Genomic DNA, 13,256 nt, shown 5'->3' with positions numbered 1-13,256 from the left:
TATAAAATATAACCCATTTATTAATTAGATCATATTCGATATTATGACTAAGATTATCCAACCCCAACCCATTGGGGCCCCCACTTATGAGTATAATTTTGTAACAAGAATACAAGCATTGTCCATGTTAGTCAATGCGATCATAAAACATAGTAAAAAAATCTACATTGGAAATTAATTATTCAACAGGTTGTTTTAAGTTGAATAGAAACTGCCGCTATTCTCATCAAATGTCGATCCACAATTCTCGTGTAATAATATATATCAGACAACCATGTAACCGTACACATAAACCATCAGACCCACCGACATTCCTATTGTTGTCTCCTATTACGCGCCAGATGGAAACCGAGGGCTGCGAGCGACAGAACAAGTGCGGACCCGGATAGAACTGCCGACTGTGAGATGGGGAATGACGAGGTTCTCCTCTTGTTTCTTCCGTTCTCCCTCCTCCCTACCCCGTTTCCCTTCTCCATCACTTCTCCACTCTCTTCTGAATCTCCACTCGATCCCTTTTGTTCCTCCTCCTTTGCCGATGCTTCTCGGTCGTCTTCTCGGTTGGTTGATGGTATCCGGCTTGTTTCTTGTTCTTGATTTCGATGGCGATTTGAGTCCCCCTCCGGCTCCGTCCTCGATAGGGTTTCCAGCGCTTCTTGTTCGTGATCTCGATGGCGGTTCGAGTTCTCCTCTGCCCTTTGTAGGATTTCTGGCGCTCCATTTTCTTGATCTCGATTGCTATTTAAATCCTCCTCCTCGATCCTCGTAAGGGTTTTCGACGGTTCTTGCTCTTGATCCCGATGGCGATAAGAGTCCTTCTCTTCCTCCGCCCTCGACAAGGTTTCTGGCGCTTCATTTTCTTGATCTCGATTGCTATTTAGATCCTCCTCTGCAGCCCTCGGTAGGGCTTCTAGCACTTCATTTTCTTGATCTCGATTGCTATTTGAATCCTCCTCCTCCGCCCTCGGCAGGGTTTCTCGCGCTTCATTTTCTTGATCTCGATTGCTATTTAAATCCTCCTCCTCACTCCTCGTTAGATTTTCCGGCGCTTCTTGTTCTTGATCTCGGTGGCGATTCGAATCCGACTCTGACTCCGTCCTCCTTAGGGTTTCCCGCGCTTCTTGTTGATTTGAATCCTCCTGCGGTTCCGTCCGCGTTATGGTTTCACGGCCTTTTTGTTCTTGATCTCGATTGTGATCTGCGTTGTCCTTCGAGTCTGTCCTCAAGGTTTCCCGTGGTTCTTGTTCTTGATGCCGATGGTGATTTGAATCATCCTCCGACTCTTCGCCGACCTCATTCGCACCTGACAAATGGCAATCGTTATCCAGCACCGGCGACTCCGTGGATTCTAGGGTTTCTGAATCTTGTTCAGGTACTTCCTCTTTCGGTACTTGATGATTAGAATCCCTCATCTGTTGCTGCTCCGGATTCGATTCTAGTATCTCGGTGGGTTTGAGAGTTGCTGGAGTTGAATCTGTTGTCTTCTTGGGGGAACTTTCTACTTGCAGCCCTTCTTCTTTTGGGTATTGCTCTTGATTGGAATGCTTTATCTGTTCCTGCTCTTGACTCCGTTCCGGTTTCTCCGTGGGTTTGAGAGTTGCTGGAGTTACATCTGGGTGCTTCTTTTTGCGACTCTCTACTTGCTGCTCTTCTTCTTTTGGATATTGTTCTTCATCGAAATTCCTTATCCGTTGCTGCTCTTGATCCGATTCAGATCCAGGAATTGAATCTTGTATCTTGGTACCTTCGCCTTGCTGCTCCTCTCCTCCTCTTTCTCCTCCTCCTCTTTCTCCTCCTCTTTCTCCTCCTCCTCGTTCTCCTCCTCCTCCTCCTCCTCCTTCTCCTTCTCCTCCTCGTTCTCCTTCTCCTCCTCGTTCTCCTCCTCTTTCTCCTTCTCCTTCTCCTTCTCCTCCTCGCTCTTGATTCGATACCGGTTTCTCCGTGGGTTTGAGAGTTGCTGGAGTTAAATCTGGGTGCTTCTTTTTGCGACTCTCTACCTGCTGCTCTTCTTCTTTTGGATATTGTTCTTCATCGAAATTCCTTATCTGTTGCCGCTCTTGATCCGATTCAGATCCGGGAATTGAATCTTGTGTCTTGGTACCTTCACCTTGCTGCTCCTCTCCTCCTCCTCTTTCTCCTTCTCTTTCTCCTTCTCTTTCTCCTTCTCTTTCTCCTCTTTCTCCTTCTCTTTCTCTTTCTCCTCCTCCTCTTTCTCTTTCTCCTTCTCCTCCTCCTCTTTCTCCTTCTCTTTCTCCTTCTCCTTCTCCTTCTCCTTCTCCTCCTCCTCTTTCTCCTTCTCTTTCTCCTTCTCCTCGTCCTCTTTCTCCTTCTCTTTCTCCTTCTCTTTCTCCTTCTCTTTCTCCTTCTCTTTCTCCTTCTCTTTCTCCTTCTCTTTCTCCTTCTCTTTCTCCTTCTCTTTCTCCTTCTCTTTCTCCTTCTCTTTCTCCTTCTCTTTCTCCTTCTCTTTCTCCTTCTCCTTCTCTTTCTCCTTCTCCTCCTCTTTCTCCTTCTCTTTCTCCTTCTCCTCCTCTTTCTCCTTCTCTTCCTCCTTCTCCTCCTCTTTCTCCTTCTCCTCCTCTTTCTCCTCCTCTTTCTCCTTCTCCTCCTCCTCCTCTTTCTCTTTCTCCTCCTCCTTCTTCCTCTTCTTCTCCTTCTGGATATCCTTGGTAAGGATGCTTTATCTGTTGCCGCTCTTGATTCGATACCGGTTTCTCCGTGTATTTTTGGGGTTCCGGAGTTGAGTCTGGTGTCTTTTCGATGGGGCTTTCCGTTTTCTTCTCTTCGTCTATTACATCTCTTGGATAATAATTTCTCATCTCTTGCTGCTCTTGATTCGATTCCGGAGTAGAGTCTGGTGTCTTTTCTGGTTCTCCTACTTCGTGCTCTTCGTTTTCTTGCTTCAGTTCCGAGGATTTTGATTGGAGAGGTTCGGGAGGTGTTGTAGAATAATCTGCTTCCTCTGCTCTCGGTGTTTCGATTGCCATTTCTTTTTCCTGTGGCTCGAATTCTCTATTCGAATCATTTTCTAATTCATCAAAGGATTGTCCTTCTCGAATTTTATCTTGAGAAATCTCTTTATCTTCGGATTTTGTTGAACCCGTTTCTCCTCTTCCGTCATTTTCTTCCTTGATTTCTTGGATCTCGATTCCGGATACATCACCCGTTACCAATTTGGGCATCAGAGTAACTAGAACACCCTCCTCTTCCTCAAACCCCACATCGATCTGATCCTGAACCACGCCATTCGGGATCTGGAACACCTTCCGGAACCCATCGGTTGATTCCTCATGCCAAACCCTAACCCTCCTCGAGCTCACAGTCTCGATTGATGACTTCTCCCTTCCTCCGCTGATGCTAATCTCTGTTCCCGTCTCGTTTAGGGTTACATCAATTTCATCTTTCTTGAACCCTGCTTTGATTTTGATCCAATTTAAATGAGAAAAGAGCTTTACTCAGTTGTGCTCCCGGATTACTTTTTAGTTGGAAATGGCTGGTACCTGGTAGATGGGCAAGGAGGACGAAGACGGCGTCGGTTTCACTGGATGCAAAGGTGATGCTACTTGATCTGGTTATCTGCACCCCTAGTTCTAGCTCCATGGTTCTCCGCCGCTGGTCTTCTTTTTTTGATGATCTTGTAATACTATTTAGTGTTGTTAGTTCCTGCTGTAATGGTTTGGGAATCTTGGGAAGCACGCATCCATTTCTTCGACCAGGAAGAGATGCCGGGAGAGACTGAGAGGGAGAGACGGAGAGAAAGTATGAGGTGGCTTTTCGTAGTTGCTTGGGCGGGAAGAGAGACAAAGTATACGAAAAGAAGAAGGATGTCAGTTGGGTGAAAGCTTTTAGAAGTTGGAAGTTTCTAGTTGCTTGATAGGGAAGAGAGACAAAGGGTAAGAGATGCTAGCCCAATTGGATTAGAATTTTGACTTAAATAGTCACGAGGTTGGTTAGCTACAAACTAGACTTGGGCTCAAGGTTGGGTTGGATTGGATTGGCCTGGCCTGGCCGAACTCAAGGCTAACCCAGCAAAAGTTGGTGGATATTTGACTGATTAAAGCTCTCTTTGGGTCCTTAGTCTGTAGATATAATGTCAGGCTCAATAGAATTTGGCGCTGATCCACGGGCATACATAGGTGGTTTCTATGTGCTGGAGAAAACACATTGTGAATTTAGGACACATAAAGGGGAGATAAAGAGAGATGCTTGGGCATGGTCTTGGAGTGCCAAACTAAGTTCTATAATCTGTAGACGTTTCAAAAGTTTGTTTTTACATCTTAGGCATCTGTAGCTTTTCCGTATTCTTTGCTCTTAATACTCGCTTGGCATCCATCCATCTGATGGAAGCCAAGGGAGAAATTCAACAGCCTCTCATTGGGCTCGAAAGACCAGAAGGTAAACGACACAATGACCAAAACAAAACGTCCACATGGGGCCTGCCAACTATTTAAACGACTACGCAAGACTAGGTTATACAAGACATAAGTACTCTAGCACATCGCAGTTACACAAGTGCCCAAGTAAAGCAGTAGCTCCTCGATCACTATTTCTAAGGAGAACATCATGACGAATCCAAGCAAGGACATTGCAACTTCAACCGACGAACCCACTCCCATTGCCTGAGACAAAGAACAAAGCGAAAAAGAGAGTTAAGATAAATAAGAGTGAAAAAAATAGAGTTTTTTCTTTTCATAGGATATAGTAGAACAAGAAGACATCTGAATAATCTTTTGACAAATTTTGAAAAGAGAGTGGCATGTATCTATGCGTACCTGGTTATCACCATCCGGGTAGAGCAACGGGAGGATGGTGGCGGTATCCGAGGTTCCAGTTGGAAGAGGTATTGCCGGGTTGCTGGTTATGGTCATGTCACCGTTGGAGTCCCATGACGGTGCAGCGGATGGAGTCGGCCCAGTTGCCGGGTAAAAGGACAAGGGTGCCGAGCTGGGAACGAAAGGGAGTTTCCCACCGGAGGTTGGGGGTGGAGCAGTGAGTGGAGAGAACCCCAGTAAGAGTTCTGGGTTGATAGCCAGTAAAGTGACCTTCTCACCATTCTCGCAGCTTCGAGACGTGTCTTTTGTCGACAAGTGGTAGTAACCGGCTAGAGTAGGATGCCACTGGAAGGTTATAAAAGACTCGAGAACCGCATGAGTATGCTTAGCTAGCGTAGAACTTGAAATAAATTAATGCACCCAAGACGCAAAAAAGAGAGAATAATCATACCGTGAAATGGGTGGGCATGGACTTGCCTTCGTAAAGAAGGGTGGCTTGAGCAAAGTTGCAGCGGTCAAAAGCTCTCTCGTTGTGGAAGAGGTAAAGATTTTGTAGGTGCCCGTTCTTGAAAACTGAGGGATAATGTAGTTAGAAATGACAAAGGGGGCAACTGAGGGAAGAGAAGATCTGGAGCATTTCGGAGTGGGAATGTGACTGCACTCACCAATAGTGTCCCCCACATAGAAGATGGGATTTCTCCACTCAGCAAGGCTATCCACGACTATTGTGTCTGACGCTGTAGAGAGCTGGAGAGCGAATGACAGGAGAGTAAGAATGAGAAGGTGGGGAATAGAGCGGTCTCTCTCCATTCTTTGGAGAAAGAGAGTTGGTGGGGAAGAAGACTGAGCCGTGACCTGCAGCTTAGCAGATTTTTGAGTGCAAAGCTACTTTGGTGGAAGATTAGAGAGGCGATTAAAGGCAAAGCTTGGTGCGAATATCGATGATCGAATTTTTCTTTTATTAAAAAAACAAGGCTGTTAAATTTCTAGGCTTTAGGAAAAGGTGATAGACGTCAAATTTTAGACTCACTTGCACCAATAAAAAAGTTTTTAAATTCTTAAAAGAATAAGACGGGGGCTAGTGTTAATAGAAAATCATACAGCGCGTTAGTGTTTCTATTTTTGAATTTCGTGTCTACATTCCAGGCCATTTTTGCAATTTACAAAATAGTCCACATTGAGCATGTGGTTCAAAACTGAGTTAGGGCAACGTAACATATATGTGAATAAATTAAAAATTAAAAATTATTGTAAAAAATATATATGTGAATAAATTGATATTCGATATTTATTTTTAAAATCGGATAGAAATTTTTTATTCAAATCTGATATTCCAAAATAGTCCACATTTTTACCACCAGCAATTTACAAAATAGTCCACATTGAGCATGGGGTACAAAACTGATTGATGCTATCAAGAGAAAAAAAAAACTATAATAGTCAGATGATTGCAAGCAGCCAGTAACAAAAACCGGCGGAGGACAGTTTTGCTTTAACAAAAACCGGCGGAGGCATTTGTACGATGAACAAAGCCATAATTTCCAAGTGTAATGATGAAGACACGATGAAACAGGAATCATCGGCAGGGAACTCTAAGCAAAGAAAAACCTCATCATGGTTAAAACATCCAATGAACAGATCGGAGGACAGTTATGCTTTAACTACTTTTTCCCTGCCCCCACAAAGAACACCTCTAACTAATTTGTTCGCACTTCTGTGAGCTTTTTACAATGAACGCCTTTAACTAATTTTTCCCTGCCCCCACAAAGAACACCTCTAACTAATTTGATCGCCCTACGTGACATTCGTCAGAAGGCAGTCACCTATATGTTTCTTTAGCCGATGGGCGTTATCAGTCAGAATCCTACCGTTCTAAGGACTCAACTACTACCATTCCAAGGACTTACTCCTCCTCAAAGCACGCCGCGGTTCGTTCTTCTCGGTAACTGGGATCCGCTTCTCCATAAGCTGCAATATATTTGAATAGCAGCCTGCTTAATGTATAATTCAAGATAGATACACCAACATAGTTTATTAATACAATGCAAATTATCCAACAAACAGCTTTAAGTTGGGAACAAAATATTTCAGAAACGTGTATAACTTTTATCACTCTTTAACTGTGATAAAATTCTCTGCATAACTTATCATGTGACTTACTTTATATAAAATTTAATTAAAATATATATAAACGAATAATTAATTATAAAATATATTTAATAAAGTTCTAATTCATGAATAAGTATTTTGTTTATACAATGAACCAAACACCACCTTCGTTTATCATTGTTTTATATCTCAATATTGACTATCTCCAAAATTTGCGTTGTGGTGTCTTACAAATTTAAACTTCCTCTTCTATACTTAATATTTTTGAAATTTGGATAAATAATTGTTATAGGACTAGTACATTGAGGCCTTTGATGTTAGTGCTGTTAGTGTTCTCTTTGAACATAACAAGCACCTTTCAAATGTTGCATACATGCTGACCGCCGGAGGTTTCCCAATTGCAGAACTAAGAGTGTCAAGAAGATCAAAACCAAGAGAACTAAGGAATGTCAAGAAGATTGTATTCTTCCAAGTCAGATCAATAGTGAAATACCTCATTTCAACTCTTTGGTGCATAAAACACCAAAGGCTTGCTAGTGTTAAACAGATTTTATTTTTCAATTTTTTGCGATAAAACACTAGAAAGCATATTGAGATGCTACCACTACAGTTGAAGTATCAGAAAGTTGTCTAAGCAGTATAGTGTTTATTGAGCTGAATATTATGAACATGATGCAGACGATAAATCATGATATTGGCAATACTTGCATATGAAGGAAAAAAGAGGATTTTAAAAACAGGATCGCATCAGTGAAAAATCAAAAGAACTAAGTTGCGATTGCCAGGAACTATCTGGGACGCCACACACTTAACAATTAAAAGCACATACAGTAGCAGTAGAAGAGAAGATAAAGTAACGAACATACTACTCAAAATCTAGGTATCATTGATATTAAATTTTCATAAATATGATGTCCAAACAACTATGATAATTTGAATCAACTATGGCCTTGCCACCGTATGAATTTCACTACCCTGACGGCAACTTTTACTTAAATTCACTCATGTTTCATTCAATATCTTCCCACAGAGATGTCTCTCTAGTTGGGCCTAGCCTAGTGAATGTTTCTCGTGCCCAAGAATTCATAGACATGCTAGTATTAACAGATTCATCATTAACTATTTCTGAACTCTCAGCATCAATGCAAAGTTGAAACTCCATAAAATTAGCACTTCAAAAATATGATCTAACAATTATGAGGAGTATGATGATTAAAATGCTAAAGGGCGTCCTAGTACATGAGTATCCTGCTATTGTGAAGGCCATGAATGCAAACTAGTTAGGGGAGAGGTTGCTTGATGGCACAAACCTGTGAACAGATGCCTAACTAATTGAAATAAAAGAATACCCCCAAACAACTCTCCCAAGTACATAAATATGTTGGGATCTTACAAGTTGTACTGACCACTATAGATTGCGACATATCTCTCACAGTCAACATGCCAGATACATAAGACTTCAATAATGTAATAGAAATTCAAATGCAAAGCCTTCTAAGGTCGGCAGTTTGCATATTCATCTAATTAATTAATCAAAGCAGTGAGTCTCAACTCTCACAGATCTTGCAATTTTATCTTATTGTAACATATTCAAAGAATTCAGCTCTATGAAACTCCCAACATTTGTAAAGTGTAATGATAGACACTATTTTACCATCAAGCCTTTTCCAATCAAATGGGATGACTCTAACTTGAGGAATCGCCTGAGAGACACTATGCACATTATCATGCTAAAGCATAACTTGCATTCCAACCCTAATATGGAGCCACTCTGCCAAAGCAAATTCAGCCAACAGAGAAACCCAAGCCTTACAAGCTTTCAAGCTTCTATATTCTGAAGATCGTTGAGTTAGGGGATGAAGCACAAAACCTACTAGGCTTGTTGGTGTATAGGGATGCCACTGGTTATAAGCACATGCAAGAGGCAAGCAACACGAAAGTTTACATGTCAAAGTCTAAAGCAGAAAACAAATGACAATTTTCATTAGGGGTTACTGACTTATTCTAAGGTACAAGAACCAAAGAGCCAAACGAAAGAATGCAACAAGCATGCATGAACTATAAGGGAGAAAGATTCATGATTTATTTATTAAAATCTTATTTAATTTTGGGGTAACAATTTTTTCCCTAAAAGGAACATTCCTATGGCACCATTGCATTCAAAGAAACCGAAGATATTGTGTACTTCAGATCACACAAGTCGCTGCTCATAGAGAATACAGTTTCTTTCTAACAGTAGAAAAGATCTACATCACATCGGTAGTTCAATCTGGAAACAACACCAACCTGACCTAGAGGGACCTTATGTCGTACTGCCATGGAAACCAAATGGCAATCTTCAATGTGAATATGAATATAGGCTCATTTCTAATGAGATCCTTCAAAAATGAAAATGTCATAATTTCAACATATTTCCATATTATTAGTTGAAAGATCATCCTCAAGCAGTGCACACTTCATGGTGAGTTTAGATCAGCATAAGCATTCATATGCAATACATGGCACCATAGCATATTATGGTACCTTGGACCAGCTCCTAAGGAATCCTAACATCACATGGCATGATCATATATAACAATACTAAGAAACAATTATGAACAGCATAAAGTAGGTATTTAAAAGTATTCAACATGGCAAAACTATGAAGAAAGAAAGCAGCGTACCTACTCTTAGTAGTGCTAACATGTTTTAGGCTGATCTTTAGTGGACATTATTTCTATATTTTATGAGATCGTGTTCCAAGAACTGCACACTAAAAAATAACCTTAAAATTTAACCATAAAGAAAGCAAATCTCACAGCAATCTCAAAGATTTATAAACGGCAGAATTTTCAATATGAAAATGGCTTATCCCTTCTATCTACTGTGTGGAATAAATAGTTCATTGCACATATAGGACAACTGTACAAACTCAATACATTTTGAAAACAGCCATAATCTATTTTTAATAATGAAACAAAAGCATTTCTATTGAGGTCATTTTGGGTGTCAGTAGCAGCTCTCTCTCTCTCTCTCTCTCTCTCTCTCTCAGGCATCTAAAAAAATGGAAGAAAAGTAATGAAGAATTATAAAATGACTTAAACAAACTTGTAGTTGCACACAGTACCTCTTAAGACATTCTGACTCTTCATAATATCAATACTGAGTTGTAACACAGATGAGAAACCGAAGAGTAGACTATCTAGCACTTTATTTTTAAATACAATTTATACCTCATTCTCTGACTATCTCCATTGCATGAATTTTCTTTTTAACTACAATTTAGACTTTTCCCAACCTCAATGGTATCATCCATTGCATGACAATGACATTATATCCTATCCACATAAAGTTCACCTTTAGCCAATGCTTTCATACCTAGCAACAGATCTCCAACATACTAACACACAAAAATCAATCCTCTCAATCAGATATATCACTTGCAACATAACTTCATGATGGAACTGCAAGACATTTCATGAGGCAAGAGAACATGGGATTAAACTACAACCCTCTATCACATAAAACCTCATCAATTTCCCTCTAAAGTCATTAACAGACCATTTATTGAGACAAATTGCCAAACATAGAACTGAAGCTAAGAAATAGCATTATTGTTAGATAAAATAGTTCATACACGAGAAAGCACTTTTAGACCTGGTTTAGATAACCCTAAAATTTTCTGCCTCCTTGCGTAATTAATGAAACTCCAACACACACACACACACACACACACACAGAGTAAAAAAGGCAATGGAACTGCTTTACTAGTTTACTGTCATTAGCTGAACACCCTTCAAATTCACTCCAATAAGACCATGCTAAGATATGGCAACTAAGAAATGAGAAAAGGGTGGGAGGCTGGGTAGTGGGGGAAGCAAAATATTTGGCTTAATCCTTTGACACTTTCATACAGTAATAACAATATCGAATATCAGTAGAAATATATAAAATAATTACAAATGTTTCAACAACCCAAGTCCTGATGCATTTACCACACTTAAATCGTTCTATGTGAAAGTTGTTTCCTAACATACAGTGCTTAGCAGCAGAAAAATGACCAGAAATTGACTCAAGTTGCACATGCAAAACAAATTACTGATAGGAAGACTATAGCAGCAAAAATCTTACCAGAAGACAAACATTCAAGCATCACATACAGAGCACAGACAGAATCGAGAAAGAATTTTAAAGTATTACATTAATTCTTATAAGTAAGAAAATAATGAATTTCAATCAGGTGAACTACAGAACTATGCCAACTGACTAGTGCTTAGATACCAGAAGTAAACATACCTGCTTAAACCTCAACTTGAGAAGCTCGTCCTGCAAATAATATTAAAAAATATTTATAATTAGATCCTTTTTTTTGGCAGTATTGATCAAATATTGAAATAGAGTAAGCATTATCAAGCATTTCGAATCCATTTGGTATCTAAAAGATAAAAATATACCTGCTCTCTCTGCAGCGCATTGTTTTCCTCCTCCAGCTGTGTCACTAAGGATTCAAGCTCTACCGTGTAAGCCTGAAATAGTTCATCTTCTAAGAATTTAACTCAACAAAATGTAACCAACCGATCTTGATTAATTAAAATTCAAGAATTAGGTGCCCTGCCTGCTTCCTTTCCCTTGATCTGGCAGCCGACTCTCTGTTCTTGATCATCCTCTTCTGCCTCTGCAATGCCACCCTATCTTCCGGATCTAGCACTGTCCTCTTCCTCCCTCTCCCTCCTCTCCCTCCACCGCCACTCTCCACTCCATTCCCAAACGTTAAGATCGGGTTCTCGAGCGACATCTGCTGCCCCGACATCGGATCCACACCAAACCCTCCGGGCATTGACCCTGGCGGAACCCTAACTTCCTCCTCCCTAACCGCCCCAGCCCTCGTAAGAAAATCCTCTAACGTTACCTCCCCATTCGCAGCCAGCACCGCCTCCGTGTACCCCGATCTCTCCCCTCCGCCGTCGTCCACGCCGGAGGCCCTCTTCCCCCCGCTGATCTCCCTCCATACCTCCTCCACCGTCATGCTCCCCATACCCTTCGGTAGCAAAAAGCTCCCCTGCCGCGACAGCTCCGGCGCCGCCTCCTCCGCCGCGTCACCCTCGCCGGATCCGTACGCCGGCGGCCCCTCCTCGGCGTAGACATTGCGGATGAGGTCGTCCATGCTCATCGATCCGAGGTTCTTGACCGGATCGCCCATGATCTCCCCGATCGTGAGGGAATATATAGAGGGTTGGCGTGGGAGATCCGAAGTCGCCGACGAGGAAGTCGCCGCCATCCCCGACGACGCCATTGCAGGGATTCCAGCGCCTAGGATAAGGGTTAGGACTCCCCCCCGATCCCTTCTCCCTCGCCTTCCTCTTCTCACGTTTCTGGCGAAAAACTCTCTCTCTCTCCAGAAATTACAAGAAGAAGGAGAAGCCCCAAGTCGAGAGTTCTAAAGAGGCTTCTGGAACGGAATACCTTTTTGAATCTTGAAATGGGCTTCCAGATGTTGCCGTAAGTAGTAAGTGGGGGGCAGGTCCTCTGTCCCGGAGGAAATTTGCAGTTTTCGGGTTGACTTGGTAATTAATTCCCCTCCCCTCCCCCGGCCAAGGTATCGACACCGACGTGAACGAGTACCGCTCCTCTTTTTAACTTTTTCTTTAGCTTAAAGAAGATAGAGAAAGAGGAAGGTGAGATTACTGGGGGTGGTCATCGTACGTAGTACACGACCGGCCTTTGGAGGTTTTCTCGGTAACTGAAAAGAGATTCTTTTTAGGGATTGCCGTGCCCGGCCAAGATGGTACTAAGAATGTGGACTTTTTAATGACGCGAGATGTGTCGATCTCATCTGATGGTTCATCGCTTCAATGTCTGAATATAATAAGCCACCTACTATACTATTTGTTTGTTAATTATATAAGCTATTCTTTAATTCTATTATCTTATTGTTGTGGAACAAAAATATGAACTTGTTTTTTTTGTCAGGTGTAATCTCCAAAGCAGCCATTCAAAGTTTGATATTTGTTGATCAATTGAGATTCTATTTGAACAATCCTTTCTAAGCCGGTTCGATTGTATCATCGAATGCACGTCAATATATTAATTGACTTATTTAATAATTTTAATTATGCTGAATTTAATTTTACCAATTTTTTGTTTTCAACTTCAGATGTACTCAGAATTGACTAAGGATGGTTAGCTCATATATAATTTTATCATTTGTAGGTATATTCACATGATAAACTTTGTTGTTATTTTAAAAGTTCTTAATTTTTTTCTTTTTTGCCAAAAAAAAAAAAAGATTGGTAGGTAATTACTAGGACTTATTAGATTTTATGAGTCAAAATTGAAAGAAGTTAATAGAGGCAAAATAGTGAAAACAAATATTGAGACAACTCTCTTTTTACTGCTGAACCA

The 13,256-nt window shown here is 41.1% G+C and overlaps 2 protein-coding genes and 1 pseudogene across 2 annotated transcripts; all 3 read right to left on the bottom strand.

The window, feature by feature from the left end:
• Nucleotides 1-150: 150 nt before the first annotated feature.
• LOC140801880 (uncharacterized) lies at nt 151-3,724 on the bottom strand (annotated as a pseudogene).
• A 562-nt stretch (nt 3,725-4,286) lies between these two features.
• On the bottom strand, nt 4,287-6,191 carry LOC140801879 (uncharacterized). Its single transcript, XM_073157234.1, has 4 exons — nt 5,432-6,191; nt 5,218-5,339; nt 4,767-5,111; nt 4,287-4,613 (listed from the first exon to the last, which is right to left on the bottom strand). The coding sequence occupies exons 1-4, from the start codon at nt 5,574-5,576 to the stop codon at nt 4,485-4,487; spliced, it is 741 nt and encodes a 246-aa protein (XP_073013335.1). The 5' UTR covers nt 5,577-6,191; the 3' UTR covers nt 4,287-4,484.
• A 20-nt stretch (nt 6,192-6,211) lies between these two features.
• On the bottom strand, nt 6,212-12,685 carry LOC140801878 (bZIP transcription factor 12-like). The gene is made up of 4 exons (XM_073157233.1): nt 11,470-12,685; nt 11,309-11,380; nt 11,151-11,180; nt 6,212-6,734 (listed from the first exon to the last, which is right to left on the bottom strand). The coding sequence occupies exons 1-4, from the start codon at nt 12,145-12,147 to the stop codon at nt 6,654-6,656; spliced, it is 861 nt and encodes a 286-aa protein (XP_073013334.1). The 5' UTR covers nt 12,148-12,685; the 3' UTR covers nt 6,212-6,653.
• Nucleotides 12,686-13,256: the final 571 nt, after the last annotated feature.

Source organism: Typha latifolia, chromosome 15 (genome assembly GCF_019914945.1).
Source record: "Typha latifolia isolate L0001 chromosome 15, TyphaL0001v2, whole genome shotgun sequence".
In the NCBI taxonomy this organism is placed as follows: domain Eukaryota; kingdom Viridiplantae; phylum Streptophyta; class Magnoliopsida; order Poales; family Typhaceae; genus Typha; species Typha latifolia.
Note: the sequence above shows the minus strand (reverse complement) of the source record. Positions and strands in the feature narration are given on the sequence as shown.